The 24,005-nt window shown below is 35.7% G+C and overlaps 4 protein-coding genes across 5 annotated transcripts in view; 2 read left to right on the forward strand and 2 right to left on the reverse strand.

The window, feature by feature from the left end:
* The window catches only part of LOC125857616 (uncharacterized), a 16,762-nt gene extending 13,031 nt beyond the window's left edge, over positions 1-3,731 (forward strand). Inside the window, exons 16-20 of the mRNA XM_049537224.1 lie at positions 630-770; positions 1,606-1,830; positions 2,619-2,678; positions 3,164-3,484; positions 3,584-3,731. Of these exons, the coding sequence (XP_049393181.1) occupies positions 630-770; positions 1,606-1,830; positions 2,619-2,678; positions 3,164-3,484; positions 3,584-3,703 (867 nt within the window). The 3' untranslated portion in view covers positions 3,704-3,731. The remainder of the gene's footprint in view (positions 1-629; positions 771-1,605; positions 1,831-2,618; positions 2,679-3,163; positions 3,485-3,583) is intronic.
* Positions 3,732-4,432: 701 nt separating this feature from the next.
* Positions 4,433-6,421, reverse strand: LOC125857841 (galactoside 2-alpha-L-fucosyltransferase-like). Its single transcript, XM_049537489.1, has 2 exons — positions 6,181-6,421; positions 4,433-5,895 (listed from the first exon to the last, which is right to left on the reverse strand). Exons 1-2 carry the CDS (start codon positions 6,419-6,421, stop codon positions 4,433-4,435), a joined length of 1,704 nt encoding a protein of 567 aa, XP_049393446.1.
* Positions 6,422-7,528: 1,107 nt separating this feature from the next.
* Positions 7,529-13,888, forward strand: LOC125858497 (ribulose-phosphate 3-epimerase, chloroplastic). 2 transcript variants are annotated; one of them, XR_007445752.1, is made up of 10 exons: positions 7,529-7,985; positions 8,845-8,959; positions 9,229-9,369; positions 9,463-9,576; positions 10,983-11,061; positions 12,400-12,509; positions 12,581-12,637; positions 13,074-13,143; positions 13,247-13,347; positions 13,661-13,888. XR_007445752.1 is itself a non-coding variant. In XM_049538286.1 (10 exons), exons 1-9 carry the CDS (start codon positions 7,864-7,866, stop codon positions 13,294-13,296), a joined length of 858 nt encoding a protein of 285 aa, XP_049394243.1. In that variant the 5' UTR covers positions 7,529-7,863; the 3' UTR covers positions 13,297-13,305; positions 13,661-13,888. The 2 variants fall into 2 exon arrangements, 1 of the variants encoding a protein (XP_049394243.1); XM_049538286.1 differs by having other exon boundaries at positions 13,247-13,305.
* Positions 13,889-14,073: 185 nt separating this feature from the next.
* On the reverse strand, positions 14,074-23,505 carry LOC125858259 (vacuolar fusion protein MON1 homolog). Its single transcript, XM_049537976.1, has 14 exons — positions 22,640-23,505; positions 21,983-22,062; positions 21,768-21,839; positions 21,635-21,674; positions 21,115-21,216; positions 20,824-20,945; positions 18,974-19,106; positions 18,776-18,867; positions 17,382-17,463; positions 16,925-16,989; positions 16,399-16,701; positions 16,221-16,312; positions 15,192-15,256; positions 14,074-14,390 (listed from the first exon to the last, which is right to left on the reverse strand). Exons 1-14 carry the CDS (start codon positions 23,147-23,149, stop codon positions 14,295-14,297), a joined length of 1,854 nt encoding a protein of 617 aa, XP_049393933.1. The 5' UTR covers positions 23,150-23,505; the 3' UTR covers positions 14,074-14,294.
* Positions 23,506-24,005: the final 500 nt, after the last annotated feature.

Below are 24,005 nucleotides of genomic sequence, written 5' to 3' on the forward strand. Positions count from 1 at the left end.
GAGAGAGAGAGAGAGAGAGAGAGATGTTGGCACTAGTAATACCATGAATCTGCCCGAGTAGGGGCCGAACAAAAGACCCAAGCCCATGAATGACATGAACTTATAAAGTCCTATTCAGCGTATGTACTTTTGTGATGTTAATATGGCCATGCTGGACTACCTGGATCATACGAAATTTGCGTTGTGGGTTGCTAAGGATCACCTGATAATACATAGAAGATGTGCATCTCCAACAATTAGAACTGTCTTAACAATTCTATTTAAGAATGTTGAGATGAAGGTTTAATTAGAATTGGAACACTTTAATAAGATACCAACACCTAGAATAATCTGTCCATAATGATGTCTACTTGTTTGCATCTTCATATTATATATGCCTTCTCCGTTTTGTTATGTCCTATATAAAAGCTAAAGATCTCATCCTTCCAATGCATTTTCCGGTGAACTCCTTTAATCCTAAAATGCGGTAGAGACTTCCCCTGGGGCCTGAAGTACTTCTCATTATGACCACCACTTAGGTAGATTCATATGCTCCAACTCTTGTTTTACATTAAGCGACATGCAAAAAATGTTAAATGCTTTGAATGTCTGTTACATTAGCTGATGGTGTAAATTATCTATCACATAAGACCATGCGCAGGATTCAAGAAACCCTTTCAAATGATAGAGATTTGACTGCAGTGGATCAAGATCTGCCATCTGCACCAGCTCTGCTTGCACTAAAACAGAAACGGTTGACATTTACCTGGCTTGATGGGGAAGCACAGAAAGTGAGAACCTCTCTTCAAATTTTGGCATTGCGTTGGTTAAATAGTGACGTGATTACATTTTCTGTAGCACCAGTGTTTTTTAACTTTAGCACCCTAATTATCATTACCTTTTATATTATTAGATCAATCTGTTAGTAGATTCATACCCATCAGCAGTAGGAGTTGTCTTTTGACAGACTGATGGAGCGGAGTCCATAGAGAACTACAGAAAAGCATGAATTTAGATTCTTTAGCATTTATTTTCTAGAGTGAAGATCAAACTCCTTCCACCTCTTATCTTTGATATTTAACTAGGAATCTTTCAATTACTTGTTTGTGCGTATTTGACCCCCCATCTTAGATTCTTATAGTGTTTCCTGAAAAAATTTCAGTTCTAGGGAACTTCTGTGAATTTATTTATTCTTTTGCACAATTTTGGAGAAGGTGCATTAACTGATTGCCTTGATGGTTTTATTTTATTTAGCTATTACAGAATAATGGATATAGAGGATCCATATTACACAGCTCCAACTAATTTGGGATTGGGGATTAGTTGATTGATTACTTGATAGGCTCTAATGTCCTGTTGGTTTTGGATCCAAATGTTGTTAATCTTGAATACTCGTCATGTTTTGGAAACCTTTTTTTTTTTCCCTTTCTATAGTTGAGAGATGCTCCCTGAACTTGAATGTGAGTCATATAGCTAACTTTCTTTCCCTATGCTATTATTCCTCTAAATCTAGGCTTTTATTTATATAAATAATCTGAGCATGTAAGTTTTGATTGGTTCTTATGTTTATGTTGGATGACTCTTCTTTCTGCCATGTTGAAGGCTAACAGCTTCTCCGTTCTACAGAGTTACTGTTTCTTCTACATTAATTCAGAAAATAGTTATGAGACCTGTGGGCCGATGAGGGATATAACAGACACAGCACAATTGTTCATTATACGCTATGATAGGAATGATACAGAGGATGTTGGAAAACAGCCAACCAGCAAATTCTCAGAATTGTACAATGTTGAAACTGATCCTGCAGCTCAGCTTGTGGCAAAATACAATGGTTCTAATAAAATTGAACAGGTCAGTAGACTGACAGAGATCCCCTGAAATACAATAGCAAGTCACATGATGATTCTGGTTTTCTCATTCTCTTGTGATTTGAGTATAAACTCACTAGCTAATCTATCAAGTGTTCCTTGACAGCAGCACCGAAATATGTATATAAAGCATCTTCTCCCTTGCTCTGTAGAGCAATTCTTTTTTCTGTTGAAAACAGATTACAGCGTCTATAGTGGACGATATCAATGTTGTTCCTTCCACGGTTCTCTTTGCTTCACTCAGTGATGAGCCTTCCAAAATTGCTTCTAATTGAGCATTTATAGCTCTGTTTTTTCTTCCTAAACTATTTACTTTTCCCACTGGTTTCCTTCCAAAATTCACATGTTCGCATGATACCACTTTTAGATAGTTACGCAAGGTCCCTCATAAAGATTATAAAAAAGCACGTATGTTGTGAAGTTGGAAAAACTTGTGAATTTCTGTTTTTGAGCAACCCCTTATAACTAACTAGGACATGCAAAAACAGTTCACTCCTTTCCATCTACTAGACTGCCTCATTTATAGTCAAATGCCTCTTGCTTTAAGAACATGCAAGTAATATGCTTTTCCAAATAATATTTGGCTCTCTAAGTGTTTTCCCTGTATGGTATTTGACTGAATTATCTGCTTTCATGAGAAATAATCTAGATAAGAAAATATAGTCTATCCTGAGATTTGTTTGACTCTTCATTATCGAGCCAACTACTTGTATGAGAACGTTCATGATGATTATATCTAGATATCTAATGTATGGTAAATTGGAATGACAGATCGTACAATGGATTTCTGAGATTATCAAAGATGGTGACTCAAAGAGCCTTCCTTCATTTGTAAGTTAATTTCCCAAATCTCTCTGTTCACACCAAAAGGATCTTGTTCTTATTTTTTGGTTCAATGGTGTTTTGGGTTTGAAAATGGATCTTATAAATGACGCCCCTCCTTCAAGATTGTAAGCTCTATTCATGACAGAAGTTGCCAGTTAGTGTAGTTGATATACCAGAACTTCGCATGTGCAGAATTATTAACCCTTTGCTACTAAATCTATATGGAGATTGATCTATCATCTCTCACTTGGGTGGAATTATGGATACTAGTCTGGAAGGTACTTTATGAATGTATGTGGGAGGAGTGACAGGAGCAATGTCCTTTTAATCAACGTGGGAGGAAAAATAGATCTCAAAATCCTGAGATAATGATTTCTCATGTTATTCATATGTTGATTATTGCAAGGATGTAAAACAGTAGAAACTTGTCTTTATCCCTTTCCTAGGCTCCTTTTCTATTTCTGTATCTTTATATATACATTTTGTTGCAGAAAACAAGAACTCCTGAATTGGTCCCAGAGGATGCAGATTCCAGTTGGTCATCTTGGTCTGAAGGAACTGTTAGTCCTAGTAGAGGAGTGATTCATAGGGTCAAAAGTTTCCTAAATAAAGTTCATGATTACAGCGGCGATCCAAGAGTTGGACCTTTCTTGCTCCTGGCAGCACTGATCTCATTTGGCAGTGTTTGGTTTAAGAGAAGTCAGGTAGCTCAGTCAAGCGGGCCTGATCATTCAAGCCAGAAATCCAATGAGCCAGAACGTTCGAACCAGCAGACCAGAGAGCCTGATCAGTCAAATCAACCAAATGCAAAGGTAGTGATAGGCACTTTCAGTTTGTTCCTGAAACGATGTTTATATTGACCTCTTTGAAAATTGACTTGGATCGTTTCCACCTTTGTATCTTTTTTGCAGGACGCAACCATGCGAAAGCGAAGAACTCGCCCAAGAAACGATCTTGTTCCACCTTCTATGACCGACGTGGACCCAAAAGATGCTTACCAAGCGGAGTTTTCAGATTCTGATACTGGCTAGATGGATTCAAAAGATCTGCCGGTTTTTCTATTAACACAGGGTAGAAGTTGAAACTGGTGGTGAGCAGGCGGATAACTAACAACCACCTCCTTTACCTAACTGTTTACATTGTTGGCTTTGATACCATGTAGTCATGTACATGGAGCTCCATAAAGTTTCTTGACGTGTAAACACATTTCCTCACTAGTTTACTTTTAATTTATGAAGGAAAAAGAAAATAGAGACCAAGACAATATGTTATGATTCTGATTTAAAAAACTACCATTATATATTCGCTTCCATTTTCTTTTCTTACAATTTGTTAAGTTACATAGAGTGCGTAAACATTAATCTTATGAAATGTCTGACAACCATATGAGGGGCTTAAATTTTGATATAACAGGAAGTGTGTAATCCATTGTTTGTCATGCAGTAAAGGGTACCTATAACCTTACTATTTTGGTCCCATTGGTAGATGGTCCTCCTAATCAAGAATTGGGCTTTATCTTAAATAAAGACATCATCTGCTCAGATCAAGGCTTGGAAACGTAACATATTTGTCTGGTGATTTAGGTAGTCCAGCAAAAAAGCACAAGTACTTTCCATCAGACAAATAAGAGTCCCAACAGAAACAGAAATTTATGGTTTAGCTTTCATCAAAAACTGTAAAAATACGGTTGTGTCTAAGAATCATAACAATGAAAGAATCTTGAAATAAGTTATAGTAACTACTCCTGCAACAATTGTTGGTTACAACAATTCACCTTTTTGATCGAATAACTTCAAACCCCAGCTATTATCCTCACAATGTCTCACATGAGGAACAATGTTAACTGTGTTATTACTTGCTGTTTTCTTCTTGCAATCGTAGTAAGGGGGAGAATGATAACATGGCTCCAAAGACGTAGCTCGAAAACAAGGCGGATCATGGACTGTCCCTTTTTTAAACTTGTATAAAATCCATGGCTTCAAACCTCCAAGACTATAAGCCACATAACCAAAAGTGGACCATCCACTTGTAACCAATTTATCAGTTAAACTCAGCAAATACATTTCTGCCAAGGCCTTTCTGTCATGCATCAGCTTCTCAGTTTGTTGATGCTCTTCATGACTTGGCTGAAAAACACTAACAATCTCTCCTGTCACAGTAGGATTCTGCCAATACATGTTCCTAATCTCCTCGAAGTATCGTGAACTCAGAGATGTCATCAAGACGCTTATAGTCTTCGTCTTGCTAGAATAATTGACTATAGGCTCATTCAGGTTAACCTGTGGTAACAGATTCTCCTTTGTTGCACAAGCTAATATTTGATTCAACACATACTTAAAATTGCTTACACCTAAACTGAAAACTCTAATTTGAATGCCTATTTTTTCATCTGCTTGAGCTAAATAAGCTTGATAGTACCTAGTAATAAGCCCCCATACAGAATTTGTTGGATGGAAAAGGTACTTACCCAAGAAGTGGAAGACAGTTTCTTTCTCTGGAAAAAGATTGTTTAACTCTTGCTCGAACGATGGGATCAAGAAAAGAGCAGGAATATAATAGTTATTTGACTTCACAAATAGCCAAGGGACTTTGTGGAGAAAAGTTTGGTCAGTGTCACAGAAGAATAATTTATCTTGCACATCAAAGTCATGAGATAAATGAAGGTAGAGGAATGAAGGTATTCTTGACTTGCCTGTGACATTATTTCTCACCATATAACCATAAGAATGTGGATATTTCTGATTAAAGCTACTAAACTGATCAATAATAGGAAAATCTGGAGGAAGCAACCAAGAAACTTCAGGAAAAGGTTCACAAAACAGGTTATGCAAATTAGCTCTGGGGTCAACCAGAAGGACTCTATTTGTGAGTAGAGCATAAAGGAAAGCAGAAGTTAAGGTTAGTATTCTGTTCCCTAAACCACTATACGATATCCAAACAACGTAGTTACAAACTGAAGAACCACTACTGTATTCACCGGACTTTATAAGGTCTACTGTTCTGTTGTATAATTCTGTGTAAGGTCCGCATTGCTTGTGAAGAGCTTCGTATCTTCTTAACCCCGAGATAAGATAAGAGGAAGGCTTATGCTGCAGAGGTTTGCTATATAAGTGTGATTCATACCTACTCAAACAAGATGTTTCATCAAATCCAGTAGGAAGAAGGCCACCAAGTAGTTTATCTTTTGGCACTGTCAGTGGCTGCAGAATATCCTTTTCAGATACTGTGGCTGGAAGAAAGAAAACGAAAAGAGTAAGATTACTGCACAATCTCAGTAGAACAAACAAGTATTTTCTCTGCATCAGAAAAGTTAAATTCCATGAAATGGAAACTTCTGTTGCTAAACTTGCTCCTTTGTTTTAGCTTTATTCATTATGAAACATAATGAATGACATGTCACGTAATTTCTATACATATTATTCTATTTTCAACAAACTTGAATTGCAGAAATACTATACAAGTGAAAGGAAAAGCAAATAAGTGGGAAAATAAAGAGAAAATGCAGCACCTTTTGAATGTTTAACATGAAAAATTCTAGCTTCAGCCAAAGTCCACAAACAATCAGAAGGTAAGTCGCCGAAAAAGAATGCAACTGAGAAAACAATCGTAAGAACCATCAAGAGAACAACTATAAAACCCACGAGTGTCATTGGATTCAGACCCCATTTCACTGAATTCTTCAAAACAGCACCTGATTCGCGATCAGTAGAAACTTGCTGATCATTGAAGGTTTTCTTGGATCGCTTCATAGTCACTCGAAGCAAGTAGAACTGAAAAGACAGTTGCAAATGTAGAATAACAGATTTGGCAAAGAGTTAACAACAAATTCAATGGTTGGTGGATACATTATGTACCGATTAAATTAATTTCAATTTACTAGTGATGATTGCTTTCCTTTGTCTGCAAAGTGCAGATCATCTTGCCTCTATTGTTGTTTCCTTTTTCATTATACATGACTTTCAATGTTGTTCATTTTGGCTATTAAAATCTTTTGATCATTCATAGAATGTTGGTCGAATTGGACAAACATGATACTTTGAGCTTGAGTTTTTATATTTGACACCAACCCCCTGGAATTTTATTGGGGCAAGACATGACCGCGACTTAAGAAAAAAGTACCCTAAAAAAGATTCAATGCCATTACGATTTCAGGTCAATAAGATGTATACTTTCATAAGTTATTGATATACTTACAATGTTAAGCAAGTAATATCAGTCCAAAACAAGAAGAAAACATTATTAAATGTTGACTTTGAATGAAGGCAAGCTTTGACTTCTAGAGAGTAGGTAATTAAAAACTATACAGATACAAAATGGAAGATATATTTGTCAAATTTTTCAATTACTCTTATTTCTTTAGTCATCAATTATTACCAACTCATTGTTAAGAGCTCAAGAAAGTAAAATCCAAATATAGTTATGTTTATTTGTTAAAGTTTTTGTTGTTTTCCTTCTGATATATAGTATGATATTGTAAAGTTTTGAGTTCAAAGTATATAAACTCATAATCTAAAGATATTATCTCTAGTGTCATAGTCAGGATTTTCATTAAAAAAGTTCAAAATAAACACATAATGAAATCCAAGGAGATTCAACATCTACTATAAATACATGAAAATATTTTTAACTATATATAAACTCATAATTAAAATAATCGAATGAATCCCTCAATCGACTCCGCCCTAGAGTTTATCACGATCAAATTATCTAAAAAGAAAAAAAAAAAAGTTATACTTAAATTATAACTCATGAATATATGCAACTAATAAATAGTTACCTAGAAAAAAAACACAACTTTGTTACAATAACTTGAATATAAAATTATAAGGAAGGTGACTTTTGGCTTTGGCCTTTCTACGTTGGTGTTTAGTTTGTGTGCTTGTGGCCATCATGCGATAAATGAAGGATGGGAGGTCCCCTGTTCCCTACAAATTGAGTTAGCAAAAGAGAAGGGCCAACCATTGAAGATAAGCAAAGCCACTATGAGAAACCAAATCGGACACGTGTCCACCTGATATTTCATTCTTGATTTTCCTCAAAAATAACAGTTTTCGGTTCTCGTCTTGGAAGTCTCTCAAAAGGGTGGTTGGAATTTTGAGCTGTGGTGCTTTCAAATTGACAAAGTACCAACTTTTATCCTCAATTTTCAACAAGGAAAAAGTTTGCTTCAAGAAAAAAAAAAAAAAAATCAATGGCGACTGCTTCTTCTTTGGGTTCATCAACTCTGTTACAATCCCAAATTAGTGGATTTGGCGGGAGTCAAAAGCTTCAAAAGATTTCTTTCTCCAACCCCAATTCACTCACTTTCACCAGGTTTTTCTAATTTCTTAATTGTCTTACTTTCTTTTCCCCTAAAAATTAACTCTTTTACTTGTAATCGTTGTACTTGGAGTTATGGTCCGCAAGTTAACTAGATTGCTAGCCTGGTGTGGGAAGTCTTGAATCACTCATTTCCACAGGAAAAAAATCGGACCTTGATGTTTTTGGGTGTGTAGAAAGGGTGTTTGGATCTTTTTCTTGGTGCTGTTGTGGTAACAGGATTTTTTGCACTCCCTATGTTTGTGAATATGCTTCATATCCTATTTGAAGTTTGATTTTCCTGTGTGTGGTAAGCAAATGGTCTTGAAGAGTCAATGTTCTAAGCTGGATAATATGCAATTCAGGATTGCCTTGTGGTAGACAATTTAGAATCTAATAGCATCAAGAACCACCCTCTTCAATTGACAATTGGTTGATAATGTAAAGCTCATGCAGGAATGCTTCTTGACAACGTCATGTTTTTTTACATTCTCATTTAATCTTTGTTCAAGTCACTTTGATTTCTATGTTTTTCAACAGGCACCAACCATAACTTGAATTTGATTCCTGTAGCTATTAACTATCTATCTCACTGATGAGATTATGCTCACTAGGTGATGCAATGTTGCTTATATAGTTGTAAAAATGAGCCGATTTCTTGAATATATCAGCTGAGTTCATGCATTTTTTGTTCTTTTTGGACATGGGCAATTCATTTACTTTTCTTGCTAACAACTGCATTTTTCTTTCTTATTTCCTATCTTAAAATATAGGAAATTTCACTAGTAGGTGTTTATCTTTCTGCAACTATGCCCCCTCATACTAGCGTCACAATCTGTCCAAATATAGTTCCTAATTTTGTTTGTAAATGCAGGAGGAGAATTCAAACTGTGGTGAACGCTTCTTCTCGGGTGGATAAGTTCTCAAAAAGTGACATTATTGTTTCTCCGTCCATCCTTTCTGCTAACTTTTCTAAATTAGGAGAGCAGGTTTGTGGTCATATGGGTCTCTTGCCCTAGCATTTTTATATAGATCTTATAAAAGGTGTATTTCTATTTGGAAACTGGATATAAGAAATATTTCTATACATCTACAAGTTTAAAATATTGAGCAAATATATTTTGCCTTCCTCATTTTAGGTCGATTCTTTTATGAATTTCTTCTCTTTTGTTTGTGGTTTCCCTTAAGAATGGCACTTAAGCTGGTTAATCATTCATCACATGTAAGTGTTTTACTCTTGCGCCTTTCATGCATTTAGGTGAAAGCAATTGAGCAGGCAGGCTGCGACTGGATTCATGTAGATGTGATGGACGGTCGATTTGTTCCAAATATAACTATTGGACCCCTTGTAGTTGATTCCTTGCGCCCTATCACAGATCTACCATTGGATGTGCATCTGGTAGTTCTTTTTGTTTTCATGTGGTAAAACTATTTCAGGTCTATATGCGTGAAAATGCTTTTGCTAATGTTCAATTTCAACCGACCATTGCAGATGATTGTCGAACCTGACCAGAGAGTACCTGACTTCATAAAAGCAGGTGCTGATATTGTCAGTGTTCACTGTGAGCAATCTTCTACGATCCACTTGCATCGTACAATAAATCAGGTAAGAGTCTGTCTTTCTTTCTTTCCCTTCTTCAATTCGAATTAGCAAAACCAATGTCTGCTTGCATAATACGGACCCAAGCTGTACTTATGATATCATACAAGGAATCTAGAAAGTTCTTATCAACAGTGGTTTCGAAAGCGTTAATGCACTGCAACCTGACAAATTCCTCTACCTTGAGTTTTTTGGATTACATAATAGGTTGGCCAATGAAAAATATATTTTTTGTAAAAAGGCTATTTAGCTGCTCTATATAGAACTGTTTGTAGTAAGTGCACAAAATGACATTCAAATTAAGCTATCTTAGTCATAATGATGCATTGCTTCTGTTTGGCTACTGCAGCTAGTTGTGTGAACCGCAATGACTGCTAAAGTGATCTTTGAAACAAAGACTTGTGTTTCTCAGTGTGTTTCCTATGAAATTTTCTGCATTTTTCTATAGGAGCAAACCTACAAATTCGCTGAACCTTTTCTTTGGGAAAAGGCCTATCAAAACTGCCTTACCCTTGCTAAAAATTTTGGTACATGGGACTTGTTAAATGCCTTTGTCAGTCTCTTGAATTTTTTGGCTTCACATATCTAAAAGATTTACTCTTGATTTTGTAATTCTTTAGACCTTTTGATGCTCAAAGGCATGTTTGTTTTTGTCGAAATACTAGATATCTCTTTGTCAGTAACGACTATCTACTCATAGGAATTTGATTGCAAACCTACTTTAAAATGGCTACAGTAACAGGCTTCTTGTTAGGAATGCTGTACATAAGTAACAGAATATCACCAGCCTAACATTTTCACTTACTACAAATTTTCTATTTGTAAGATCAATCCATGCTGATTCGCGGTATCCTGAATTCTAAATACTGGAATTTTCCATTTACCTTTATTGCATGCTTTTCTTTTAGGATATCAGTTATAAATGATTTGTTGGAGGTAATTGATTAATTATTCATGATGAATTTTGTTACTTCTATTATAGATGATGTTTCTCTGAAACATTTTCCACATGATGCAAAGCATCCTCACACCATGGGGGTTAGAAAAAAATGTAGAGTGCTTGCTTTTCTTACATTGAACACTTACTCATTTGAAATTTCTCTTTAAGATTTCTGATTACCTTTTATATGATCTACTTTATCTATTTAAAATAAACCATCAGTTCTAGAGAAATTATATAGGATCATGGTTAGTTGTGTTCCATGACATTGAAAATGGTGTGCTGTAATTTGTAATGGTGAGAGCCATATATGTGATATAGAAATTCAGCTGGTGATATTTCAGAATATTATGATTTTGTTACCCAAAGATATAGCTCTAACTTCATGGTAACTTGTGATTTTTAGCTGTCTTATTCATTGTTTCACCTATTAAGTGTGTCTTGACCACCTTATTGATTGTTTCTTTTTCAGATTAAAAGTTTGGGAGCAAAAGCTGGGGTTGTCCTCAATCCTGGAACCCCTTTAACCGCAATTGAATATGTCCTTGATGGTAAGATATTGCTTCTTAAGAAAACTTTTTTATTTGATGAAGTATATGGTTTCATTGATGGCATCAAGAAGATGCAAATTACAAAAGATGTTGCACCCAAAAATAAAACTGAGCTAGCTCCCAAGCGAAAAAAGTCGACTCTAGAATTAGGGAGCTAACAGGGAGCAAAAGGTTGTCATGAGAATCTACAGGGAACAAATTGTGCCAGCTTATCAGAAGCATTAAGCACCTAACCTTTATAGAGTGATTGGGAGTTGATACATCATCAAAAACATCTCCTATTTCATTCTGTCCACAAAACCCACAAAATGCTTGCAGAGATGTTCTCCAAATCTTCCTGATGGCTTGATCAACTTTCCATGTCTCCAACTTTCAAAGTTTTCCTTGGTATTCCAAGGCATGACCAATTAAGTCCAAAAAGAGAGAAGAAAGTGCTCCATAAATCTGTAGCAACTGTGCAGTGTAGAAACAAATGGTTGTTGGTCTCTGTACATGAGTTATGACACTTGTAGCATCTATTAAAAAATTGGAGTTTTCATTTCCTTAAGTTAAGAGACTACTTCCCAGAGATGATTCTCTTAGTATTTTTCTTATAATTTTCTGCTTCAATTTTCTTCTTTTATATTGGTGATGTGAGAGTCAATAATGAAATTGGAATCGAGAGATGGGAGAAGTACTCCTCTAAATAGGTGATATAGATTATGTTATCTTTTAAACTTACTTCATATGGTAGAAAACATGTCAAATCACCTTAGCTCCTACTAGTCTGAGCTATTCTGAATATACTGTACAATGCCGCAACGGTTCAAGATTGATGAATGAAGCAAAAGCATTGGAAGTGTACCCTAGAACTACTTGTATATTAGTTTGAGTGCTCCAATGAAAAACTTACCTTAGAGATATTGATTTGAGAAGCAAGGTTATAGAGTCCCCCACATGAGCTAGTCTTTTGTATTGAGTTAGGCTCAAGGTATATTATTCAGATATGCTATTAGAGTTGGAACCGATCCTTATTCTTGGTTTCCCTAATAAATAATAATGGGCAATTATATGGTTTTAGACAATCCTTACCTCCTAAGTTAGCTGTTAAAGTTGAGTAAGCTCAAGGTCCCATTTTCTTAATATGAGGTCCCGTATTTTCAATTGTTTAAGCTTTCGTCAATCTTTAAAGGGGTGGGGAAATAGACATGTAGCAAAGTTCTAATCTGGTTACCAAGGATTTTCCTGTCGATAACCTGTATGCTGCCTCTGGAAAGCTAGATCGGAAAAGGCACTAAGCTTTGAATCCAAAGTGAGCCAGGTTGATAAATTGCTTATAGTTTCTTTTTCGTGCAACAGCTGTTGATCTGGTGTTGATTATGTCTGTAAACCCTGGATTTGGGGGACAGAGCTTCATTGAGAGTCAGGTCAAGAAAATCTCGGACTTGAGAAAAATCTGCGCTGAGAGGGTAATTTTTTTACCATTTTTCAGTCTCTGCAAACTATTCAATGTGATGACATTCTTATGTTAACTTTGCAGGGATTAAACCCTTGGATTGAAGTTGATGGTGGAGTTGGTCCCAAAAATGCTTACAAGGTGAATGATGCTCTCCCGTGATTATAAACCCCTCACCCATTAAGCTTGTTACCTGACCCTCATTAACTCTTAAAAGATTTATTTTTCTTTTCCATGTATTGTTGGGATAAGTCATAGGATGTGAAGGATAAATCTTACCTGCAGGCAGCATTGCAAGTGGTGTGAAAATGCTACTTCGGGATTGTTGTATCTTGTGAATTCGAATCCTTTCCTAAATTGTTCTGATATTCTACCAGGTTTCATGGAGCACAACCTTATCTTTCTCCTAATTTTGCCATTTATTGCGGCAAACGTGTTTTATATTGTACTGAAGAGTAACCTACTTTCAAGTTGTAGAGAATTGCGTGTGGTAATGACAAAGTGAACACGGTGTATCAAAGCAACCAACCATTTATCCTTATGAGATTACGATTTAACAGTCATTTTTTTCTTGCAGGTCATTGAAGCTGGAGCCAATGCCTTGGTAGCTGGTTCTGCTGTCTTTGGAGCTCCTGATTATGCTGAAGGCAAGGATATAAAATTCTTTATTTTGCCATACGGAGAAGCTTGGAACTTGATGTTTATTGATTAATAAACTTAGAACTTACATATTGTGTGAACATGTTGCAGCTATTAAAGGGATCAAGACAAGCAAAAGGCCTGAAGCAGTTGCTGTATGAGATTTCTGTGTATGTTCATCGTCACAACTGTTAATACAGAGTTGTTTTTGTGTATGTCCATCGTTAATTTCTGATTTTTCATCTTTTTCAGTCAAATTACATTAAGATAGTTATTTCCTTCTCATTATCATATCTTTATAACCTTGTGTGATCAGTAGAGGGAACCATGTTTAAGGTTGACCTTCATATCTTTGTATTCATTAAACATACAAAAAGTTTATGCCACATGTATTTACAATAGAGAGATTTCTGTTATCCATATATGTTTTACAAGAGGATCACTTTCAGTGGATTGCAGTTTCATCGTTTAGTTGTTTACGTTTCTGTGGAGTCCTTAACAGTAGCTTTTTTTACATTGATGCAGATGACAGAGCGATACGTAGTAGCAAAGCACAAATAGTTGTGAGACTGCAAGCATGGTTCACTCTGCAACCTACACAAAGAGGATAAATAAAATAACCCACCTCTCCGAGGTTGTGTAATACTCTCTATGTTGTATAACTTTTCTTGCATAGGGAACAAGATGAATCTGTACTGAATATCCAATTTTTTCAAGATGACATTTTATAGATGTTAATGAGTTAGTGTCAAATTCCGAAAAAATGACCTTTTCCTCTAGGAGAAAAAAAAAGAAGGGGACGAGAAATAAATGGTTACAAACTGCAACCATATTCTGTGGCGCTTTAGTCCCAGTATGGCATTCACATTCGAAATTCAACAAAATCTTTTATTCTTTCAGATGTTGGGTACTGCAGGAATTAAAAAAGATGGTATATATAGAACACAATAAACCTTTGATACAGATTAAAGGTACAAAATTTCATAAATTGACAAGAGAAAATAAAATGACGGCTAGAGTGAGACAACTCATATCTTGACAGCCAAACTTTAAACTACAACTGGCATTTTCTAAATAACCACAAAAATTGGAAGCCTACAGAAATGAGGCAACAATAACTTATTATAAGGAATTCGAGAAAAGATAAACATGGAGAGAATCACCATGAAAAAGGACTGGCTCCTAACAAGAAAATCTCATTCTCTATGTTCTTGATCCATTGACATACTCGATTGCAAGTCTTAATAGCTAGAGCCTGCAAGGTGGAAATTTACCAAACGTTAAAAACTGTAAGATCACAGGTAAATAGTGCAATGCTCACATTCCCAAATAATTGGCATAAGAAAAGTCATAGGATCACTATTGTGAATAATACCCCACATGTCAAGCACATTGATGAAGCTTAAACTATTAAACCATATTGAAGTTTGAATAGACAAAATCAGCTTTGACATACTTATCAGAATTTCAGTATATAAAAAATGTACTCATTGTGGTAAGTAAACTGACGCTAGTCCTGAAATAACATCTCAAATAATAGCTGTTTGACAATGATGCATAAAAAATAAGTTAACATGTATTTAGGGGTGGATTCTCTCTGTTGAGCAAATAGTGAGATTTTGATTTCAATCGCTAGGGCTCATGGCCTAGCGATTAACATATCTCATGTGTTATTATAAATGGTAACCAGCTCACTACAGTACAGAACAGAAGTGAACTAAGGTCTATTAAATCTCATTGGTCTGCATGTTTGAATTGCCAAAGTTTCAATACCTAAACTGTCCAATGAATAGTCCAAACCTTCCTCAACCAAAGACAAATGGAGTCACATCTTATAGCATATATGACAGCATTAAATTGATAGGTGGAATCTCTAAAATAAAAGTGACACTCAAGATATCACTTAGACAAACGATAGGCTTAGAAAAACAAAATAAATAATAAAACCTTGTCTGCCCATAAAATGATAGGTGGAAAATCTCTCAAAAATAAAAGTGACACTCAAGATATCACTTAGACAAATAACAGGCTTAAAAGAACAAATAAATAATCAAACCTTGTCTGCCAGGGGATCAAATGCTGCATAAAGTTCGAAATCCTGAGTAACCCAGCACAGTAGAACTGCAAGATAAAGGTAAGGAAGTTATCCCAAGAGAAACTAAAGCATTATCATGTGACAATGTCATGAGGCGTTTTTTCTATGTTTCTCAATTCCCAACCCAAAATTTAGTAACCATTGAAAGAAATTAAAATAAAATAAAGGTCAATACTGGAACCAAAAAAAGTGAAAACTGAACTTAATTATACCGAACACCTTCCTGAAAGAATTCCAATTTTAAGGAATATGAATAATGATGCCAATTAATAACTACATATATCCTCAACAAGAACAATTCATTTACTTATGTCTACGCACTTAGCTTTTAGAATTGGCTCAACGTACAACTATGAAAAGTATTTTTAAATAATTACCTGCAAACTTGCAAGGGATCACACTTTTCTTGCAATTACGACTCACTAGATTTATATTCTTTTCTTGTTCATGAATAACGACCAACAGCAACATGAAGTACAATAAAAATGAATAGGAGAATGATTTTTTTCTTTTGACATCTCTTACCCAGTAACTGTCAGTGTTAACCCAAAGACTTCTCATCCCAACCTCAAAGCTTTGACAAGAAAATTAACCTGCTCTACAGTACTATGCAAGAGAAAGATAGATAGATCTAGGTTCTATAGACTTATTTTAAATTTGAAAAAAAAAAAGATTTAGGATAAGTAGATCAGATTATCTATGCAACTTGGACCTCAATTAACTAACTTTGTATGCTATGTTATGGTGGAAAAAGTTTCTGTGACAATGATCGCAAAAGGCAGCAGTGACATGTCAGCTGTAGTTCTCTGACAGCAAGAGTCGTCTAGGAAGGAAATGACTGTCAACACTGATTCATGTTAACTGTTTAATTAATAGCTTATTTCTGCCATAAATATTATATGCAAACATTCAATTAGGTGAAGAAAATAGAAAGGTCTTCATGCTTCAAGAGCTAAAGAGGAGAGCAGGGGAAGCAGCCAAAGTACGTACCATAATTTTCATCCCTTCTGAACTGAGTTTTGTGCGGTCCAATTTCCTTGTCATGCATGGATGCATAAAGCTTCTGGTAAGCTCTATACAACCTGCAGATAAAAGATCTCGTCTTTAAGGGGGGGAAAGAGACAGAAGTATTGTTTGTTATGACAGCAACTTGATCTTAAAGTAATACCTTTTCTGCTGTTGTCTATTATTTACTGGTGAGGAAAACTCCGACGACACATACTGGTCAAGATAAATACTTCGATACATAAAATGCCAAAGTCCAGCAGGACCACCAACACCTATGAATGCTTCAGCAAATCTCTCTGATGATTCTCTAGTATGCCCAGGCTGACCCAGATGAAGGGAGACTGCTCCAGAATGAGAATCATGATCAGCAGGTAAATCCTCAACACGCATGCCACCATCTACTATGGATCTTTGAACTTCATTAAGTACATTGGACTCCTGAAGTACCTTTTCAATACGAATCCTACAAGATAGATAAGAGCTTTGCCTTAACATTGCTATTATGGGAAAGATAAAAGTAGTTTAGTTTAACAAGCTAATGCCTCTTGACGGAATTTAAGAACAGATATACATGGCTCACATTTCCATGGTTCAGAGATCTAATGGAAACAAAAGAAAAAAGTTCAGCTTTGAAAAGTAGAACCAAATGTACCTTGAAAAAAAAGAAATCAAAGAACATCATTTACCTGCAATCTTTAAGATGATGAAAGGCATCTGAACTTGTAGTAAGCAATATTAAGTATGTGTCAACCTGTAATATACAGCACCAAAGTTGGGTAATTTGGAAAAATCAAAATCCTAGAATTATTGTAAGACAACCTACTATCAAGAATCAAAAAGAGATTTAACTTAAAAAAAAAATTTGAGAAAGTTTTAACTTAAAAAATTTCATCAGAAGATACTTTCTCTGTATTAAGCTGACAGTCTTATTTTGAATTGCATGGAATAAGAGAGTTAACATTTATAGTTGTACAAAAGAACAGCCAAAATATAAAAGATAAAATAATAGATTTTGACAGATTTGAAATTTTGCAAGAATGTATCTGTAGTACAAAGTAATAAATATTACCCTTTGAAGGGAAATTGACAACATTTTGGGAGAAGGGGACTATTAAAGAGTAATTTGACACCGTCCCAACTTACATCGAGGTAATGCACATAAGCATGTAGAAATGACATGGGATTATATCTTGGTAAGCAAATTGGTGAGAAGGATTCTGATGTCCTGCATGACATAATGAGGTGTTATAACATAGCCTCCAAGAAATTAATAAGTATAAATGGAATACAGACCTTGAGTGGGCTGTAACATGTGATCTATCATTTATTTTGTTATCATTTCCTTAACATGGAAGAAACCCCACCACCAAATCCTCTTTGCCCAAGAATCGTCAATGGTCTTTTCCCAGTTCCTCTCTTGGTGACAGGAACCCCAAATCAAGGTTAGGTCCTTTTCACTAGGCTATCACTCAGTTTAATATAATCTCTCAGCCATCAAATTATACTCCTTCCGTTACAATATGTTTGTCCTACTTTCTTTTTAACTTTGTCAAAAAGAATGCCTCTTCCCTTTTTTGGCAACTCCTTAGTTCCAACTTTCCACATGACATGTTAAAGACCACATGATTAAAGGAAATTTTGGTACATTTGACATATCTTCAATTTAAGACCACAAAATTCAAAAGTCTTGTTTACTTTCTCAAAATTTCATGCCAAGTCAAAACCAGACAAACAAATTGAAACGAAGGTGTACTATTATTATGTAAGCTATGATCCAACCGTTCACAGTCAACAAGGGGCACAGAAAAAGAGAAAAAACTAAAGTAACAATGAGAGGGAGAAGCATTATGAACACCAACCACACAGAATAGAAGAAAAGAATTTGGATGCAATGTCATGATGATAAACAACTCCTAGCTATGCCAAAAGATACATTAGCTACATGCTGCCTCAGGACACAAGACAAATGTCCAGGAGAGAACTTGTAGGTGAGTCATTACACCAAATCAATAGGGACCATACGCATAAAAGTGAAAATTTCCACAGCAGCCCAGATCATGTGACGGCCAGATAAATGTTTTGGAGCCTCAAGAAAAAAGTGGTCCTTCGTTGCGGAAATGAATTGATCAAAGCACATGGAACCTAAGTGAATGAAATCTAGGAAACTTTGAAATGTAACAACTAGTAGAAATGATCTAATTACGTGAAACTAGACTCATATAAAGTAATGTGAAATTTCATAATAGTAATTAGTTAAACGCTACTACACAATCCTACAAAGAATGCAAGGACAAATATACTAAAATTAGCGCGGACATTTACAGTAACATCTGTATCCTCAAAGGCCACGTCTGCCTGGATAACTGACTGCCCCAATCATATATTCAAAAAGGTCAGTTACCAGCCTAATAAGGCTAAACAGCACCAAAAATATGCATATACATGTGCAAAATGAGCTTATCAATTGTCTCCAAATATTTGTACCAGATTCACAAGCAAATGGCCCAAACAAAGAATCAGAAGTTAGTTGAACTTGCCTAAATGATTCAGAAGACATAATAAAGTTGGAGAGCAATAGCATATCATCAGGGTGAAGAGACGCTTTTTGTGCACCAACAAGACTGATAACCTGCAAATCAACTTAAAACAGAATGCTTTAGACAATATAGTATACTGAAACCTATGCACCACTGAAATGTGCAATTTGAAAGAAGAAGAAGAAATAGAAACAAGACCTTGTGTTTACACATTAATAAGGCAAACAGGACCCCTGAATCAGCTACATCATGCAAGATGGCACTAGCAGCTTGCCTTGTCGTATAAGCAAGTGGAAGACATGTGTAAGCATGGAGAAAGTTAGCTGGGTTCCTGGAATCAAAATAAGCATAGCTAATATATTAGTATAGGTAATGACATCATTAGCACTGGTACAAACAGTTTCTATTAGAACCAAGTAAAAAAGTTTGCATTATCAGCAAGGTCAACTGAACAGCGTATTCTGAAAATTCAACCAACAAGCTTCCCAAGATTTTTTCCCCTTCGAAGAATATCCAGATTGTATCTTAAAATTGAGCAGAACCTTTTAGAAGGAGTTGAAAATATAGTAAAATATCTACATCATCAAAAATATGGTAAAGAAAAGCTTCCTTTTATAGTTAGTGTTGGGATTAAAAAAAACAGAAACAACAAAAATGAGGAAGCATAGGATTAAATCAACTGCAGGGTAAACACAAGTCTAATATACAGCGTATTCATAGGAAATAAAACAATTTTATCAGACAGCACTTCAGTTTTTCTTTCATGATAAGGTTCATTTTATAGGGAAACAACATTAACATCTACTATATTCAACAAGTAGTAGCTAGACAAGACAACAACATACCCAGTGAAATCCCACAAAGTGGGGTCTGGGAGTAGCTAGACAAGAGAGAACAACATTCTTCTATCAGCATAAGAAAACAGTGGTCCTAATTATGCTAGAAAGCTAGAACTGATAATACAGGAACTCAGCAGAGATGGAACGGAACTTTTGCTACATTTAAAAACTTTATGCCTTTCCTTTCTGGCAATGTAAAATATTTTCTAGTGACCATCTTGTCCATAACTTATATAAGTATAAATTTTGTGCAGATTACAGAAAATCTTCTAAACAGTAGGCAGAAAAATAATCTTTTCACTTTTTCGTCGTTCCTACACAGAAAAATAACTTCCAACTTTTATGTTTTCCTGATCCTTTTTTCTCCTCTCTCTCCCAACCCCCAGCTTTATGGAAGGAGGATCGTGTGTCTGTTACATTGAATTCTTCTACACCTCTCAAGTTCAATAAAAAATTTCCTTCCCATATGCAATTAAAAACAAGTTAACAAATAAGGACCAGAAGTTCTCCAAAGTTTCAATGACACAGAATGTCCAGAACTCTTGAGATTTAAAAATTTGCGATCTCACACCATAGTAGACAAAGTATATGTCATTAGAATTAAGGAACATATCTTTAGTAGTTCTTTTGAAATGTGTGACCATCTTATTTAAAAGCTTAAATTGTTAGAGAGAGCACATTTTTAGTTACTTACTTATATTCTCAGGCCCCCTCATGTGCGATCCTGTTTCTTTTTTCATGAGCCAAGCACATGGTAATTCCTTTTAATAATGAGTGGAGATGAGATTCGACCCAAGACCTCTGCCTATCTGATACCATGTTGAAGCGTTTGACATCTAAAAGTTTAAGTTGTTAAAGAGAGCACATTTTTATTTACTTAGTTATATTCTCGAAAACATGACATATTGTCACACTGCCAGTGGGTTTTTATAAGACTTTCATTTCATACCATAGTAGATAAATTATATGATTATAATAAATGGGTAAAGCTTCCTTAAGTTATTTCTTGAGTTCCAAGGAGACAGATTGTCTCAGTACTCTTTAAGATTTAACAATTGTCCTCAGTCCGGACTCACCAAAGTATATGAAGTATATGATATCTCAATTAGCAAGACTAATATGTCACAAGTAAAAGCCTAAAAGGTATCACGACAGAGCTAAGTATAAAGGCAGAGAGAAAGAGAGTGAAGGTAGAGCATAGATACAAACCAACTGAATGAATGGATTAGAGAAGAGAAGACAGCATCTGTTCCTCCAAGCAAAGGAGTCATGTCAAATTTAGGGTTCTTCTCGAAACATTTGTTCAGAGATTTCGTAAGAATAAGTATCATCTGCATAGATAACAACTAATACATGAGCAATTGCATTCATCCGTCAGAACAACAGGCAGTCAATTAACATGCTAAGGAAACTATGACCAGGCCAGCACCTCAATTAGTACAAAATTGAACAATCAAAAGAAACGAAAGAAGAAACAAAAAAAGAAAAAAAGTGACTTACCTGACCATAGAGGAGCTCTAGTTGTCCCTTCAGTGACTGATATGACTCTTCTGTACAGCTTATGCAAACCAAGTAAATAGGTCCTTTTACAAGAAACACAACCTGAAACAAGCCTTAAATATCCGTTAAACAAGAAACGAAAATCAGGCAGCACATATTTTAAAAATGCTTAAGCAGAAAGGCTTCCAGTTAAGTTGCCTAATGTTGCAACTCAATTGCAAAAATTACAAAATATTCCTAGGTGGTCACTCACTCGCAAAGCCAAACAGCATATGGCTATCTTCTCTTTCCTTCTTTCCTTCAATGCCGATTTTTAAACAATAACATTCAAGCATTTAAAAAGGAAAAAGACTAGCATGAACTGACGTAAGCAGGAACATATACATCCACCCTAACCCGTGCAACTTCAAAATATCCAAGTATTAAATATCATAAAAGAAGGTGAGGCATCGACCATGCAAGAAAGCACAAGTTCCATCATCGTTGCATTATAGAGAATTTCAACACAAAAGAGACTGACCTGATGTTTCCCGGCTCTGACCAAGTTGACTCGATCACCCCTGAAAAAAAAGACCAATCAAGCAAACTTCAATATCCCACTATGACTTTGCTGAAAAGGAAGGGGTTACCAGGTAACAAGGTAGGCGAAGTACCCATTCTCAACAAACGAAATGATGGCTTGCAAAGTGGCAGAGAATCCAGCAAGCTTGTGTTCATCTCCATATCTTCAAACGAATGATAAAATAAAATAACAGATCTCAGAAGACAGCAATATGATTAGGAAGAATCAGACAACAGTATATAGTAGTAGTACTCTAATCAATAAATGCCATTCAGCACTCTGGAGGGAGGCTGCTTTAACGCTGACCTCGAGTATATTGGTTTTCCCGAGTGACTCAAGACAAAGAAGTGTTTCTTTCTTTTTCTCCAGGAAATAGAAGCATCATCCTGCACTTCATCAATCAAAAGACTCAAAAGATAAACTTGAACCATATCAACAGTGGATCTCCTTTACTTCCCTTTTGATGCTACTGAAGATACGTTTTAGTTGTTGCATATAAATTAGTCTCATGATCTCATCAGTATATATTCTGCAAAATAGCCGTATCAAATATTGTTTGATTGTCATTGTCATCGAGGCGAACTCTTAAACATACCTTGACTAGTTTCTCAACAATTCTAATTTGCACAGTTATCAAATTGATGAAAATGCAGCTGGAAGTCTTGATAAGTAGAGTGTGTGCATAAGGATGAAATATAAAAAAGTTGTAAGCTTATAAACCGTAATTGCTACCACATCCACTGCTCATGCCCTTTAAAATCTAAATGTGAGATTTCATCCTACAGGTAGTCACAAAGTTGAATCTTATTGCAGCCTACAGGTTGTACTCAGTTTGACTTTACTGTGTTAAAAGACTATCTAGACTTAAAATTCCCTCATTGCAAAGCACTGTTTTAGTAATTGCTAAACTAGCCACAATTACTACTTAAAGAGTTCACATTCACTAGCTTCTGTTGGACTCACCTCATTGCCATGGCGTTTCCCAGGAAGCCATTGCACCTGAGAGTTCGAACCTCCATCAAAAGAATCACCATTGCCAATTTCAAGAATCTCACCGTCGACCTCCTCAATGCCAGTGTCCCTACTACTAGCGTTGCTACTCCCTCTTTCACCTGCATAGCCACTGCTACTAGGACTTGCCGGAGCCTCCATTTCTTCGGAATTGTTCCTCCACACGGGTACCGAAGAGCTAACGTCTTCAACCACATTGATAGGAGGAAGCTCCTCAGAAGTATCAGCTTCGGAATTCCTATTCAACAGTCCATTCGGGAGCTCCTTCAGCTTATCCTGATTCGATGACGAAGGTTCCTTGATTTCGACGTCGGAGTCGGCTTCGGATTCGTACTCGGATTGACCAACTGAAATCGAGGATAATTGATTCTCGATGGCGTCCAAAGACTGATCGATGGAGTTAGCGCTAGGGCCAACCTTAGGTTTTCGATCATCGTCCGATAAGTCAGCATCGGAAGGCATAGTGAGAACTGTCAACGGCCAGGGACCGAAAACAGTAACAGAATCGTCAGGATTTCAGTACGATAGACAATTAACCTAGCATAGGCAATGATTAAGCTACCATGGAAGTTGGAGTAGATGAAATTCAGTATCCATTTCTTCCTACCATTCCTCAGGCACAGAGCGAGTCACTTCTCTGACCCGTAGGTGACTTCGCCGAAGTAGAGCGCCTGCAACGGTTGGACCCGGGTTCCGTATCACACAACTTTGGGCTTCGAGTGATAAAGCTGTTTGCTTTAGATTGGGGAAAGTGCACAGTGCACAAATTGCCGATATAGGGACCCCTATTTTAAAACACATCTGAAATTTATAAAGAGCAAACATACAAATCTCATTAGTTTAGAGTCTAATTACGTTATTTATCTTGTATTTTCAAAATTACAGTTAGTATCATACTTAGTTCATCCGACATGTATCGAACACATCTACATACATGTTATAATTATGTGTATTTGATAATGAAATATAACTAAAATGTTAAACTTAAAAGTAAATCACACGTCTAACGACTTACCATTTTTTAGTTTTATATTTTAATTTCACGCGTCTAATGACTTATCATTTTTTAGTTTTATATTTTAATTTCACGCGTTTAACGACTTACCATTTTTTAGTTATATATTTTAATTTCACATCTAACGACTTACCATTTTTTAGTTATATATTTTAATTTCACGCGTCTAATGACATATCATTTTTTAGTTATATATTTGAATTTCACGCGTCTAACGACTTATCAATTTTTAGTTATATATTTTAATTTCACGCGTCTATCGACTTATCATTTTTTTGTTATATATTTTAATTGAAAGATAAA

This window comes from Solanum stenotomum, chromosome 3 (assembly GCF_019186545.1).
Source record: "Solanum stenotomum isolate F172 chromosome 3, ASM1918654v1, whole genome shotgun sequence".
NCBI classification, from domain to species: Eukaryota; Viridiplantae; Streptophyta; class Magnoliopsida; order Solanales; family Solanaceae; genus Solanum; species Solanum stenotomum.

Excerpts from the sequence above, each read along its gene's own strand:
- LOC125857841 (XM_049537489.1), bottom strand. The coding sequence starts at position 6,421 with ATGAAGCGATCCAAGAAAACCTTCAATGATCAGCAAGTTTCTACTGAT. Across the intron at positions 5,896-6,180 it reads TCATGTTAAACATTCAAAAG|TATCTGAAAAGGATATTCTG; the intron begins GTGCTGCATTTT and ends TTCCAGCCACAG.
- LOC125858497 (XM_049538286.1), top strand. The coding sequence starts at position 7,864 with ATGGCGACTGCTTCTTCTTTGGGTTCATCAACTCTGTTACAATCCCAA. Across the intron at positions 12,510-12,580 it reads GAAAAATCTGCGCTGAGAGG|GGATTAAACCCTTGGATTGA; the intron begins GTAATTTTTTTA and ends TTAACTTTGCAG. Across the intron at positions 12,638-13,073 it reads GTCCCAAAAATGCTTACAAG|GTCATTGAAGCTGGAGCCAA; the intron begins GTGAATGATGCT and ends TTTTTCTTGCAG.
- LOC125858259 (XM_049537976.1), bottom strand. The coding sequence starts at position 23,149 with ATGCCTTCCGATGCTGACTTATCGGACGATGATCGAAAACCTAAGGTT. Across the intron at positions 21,840-21,982 it reads GGAAAACCAATATACTCGAG|ATATGGAGATGAACACAAGC; the intron begins GTCAGCGTTAAA and ends ATTCGTTTGAAG. Across the intron at positions 16,702-16,924 it reads CATCATCTTAAAGATTGCAG|GATTCGTATTGAAAAGGTAC; the intron begins GTAAATGATGTT and ends TCTATCTTGTAG.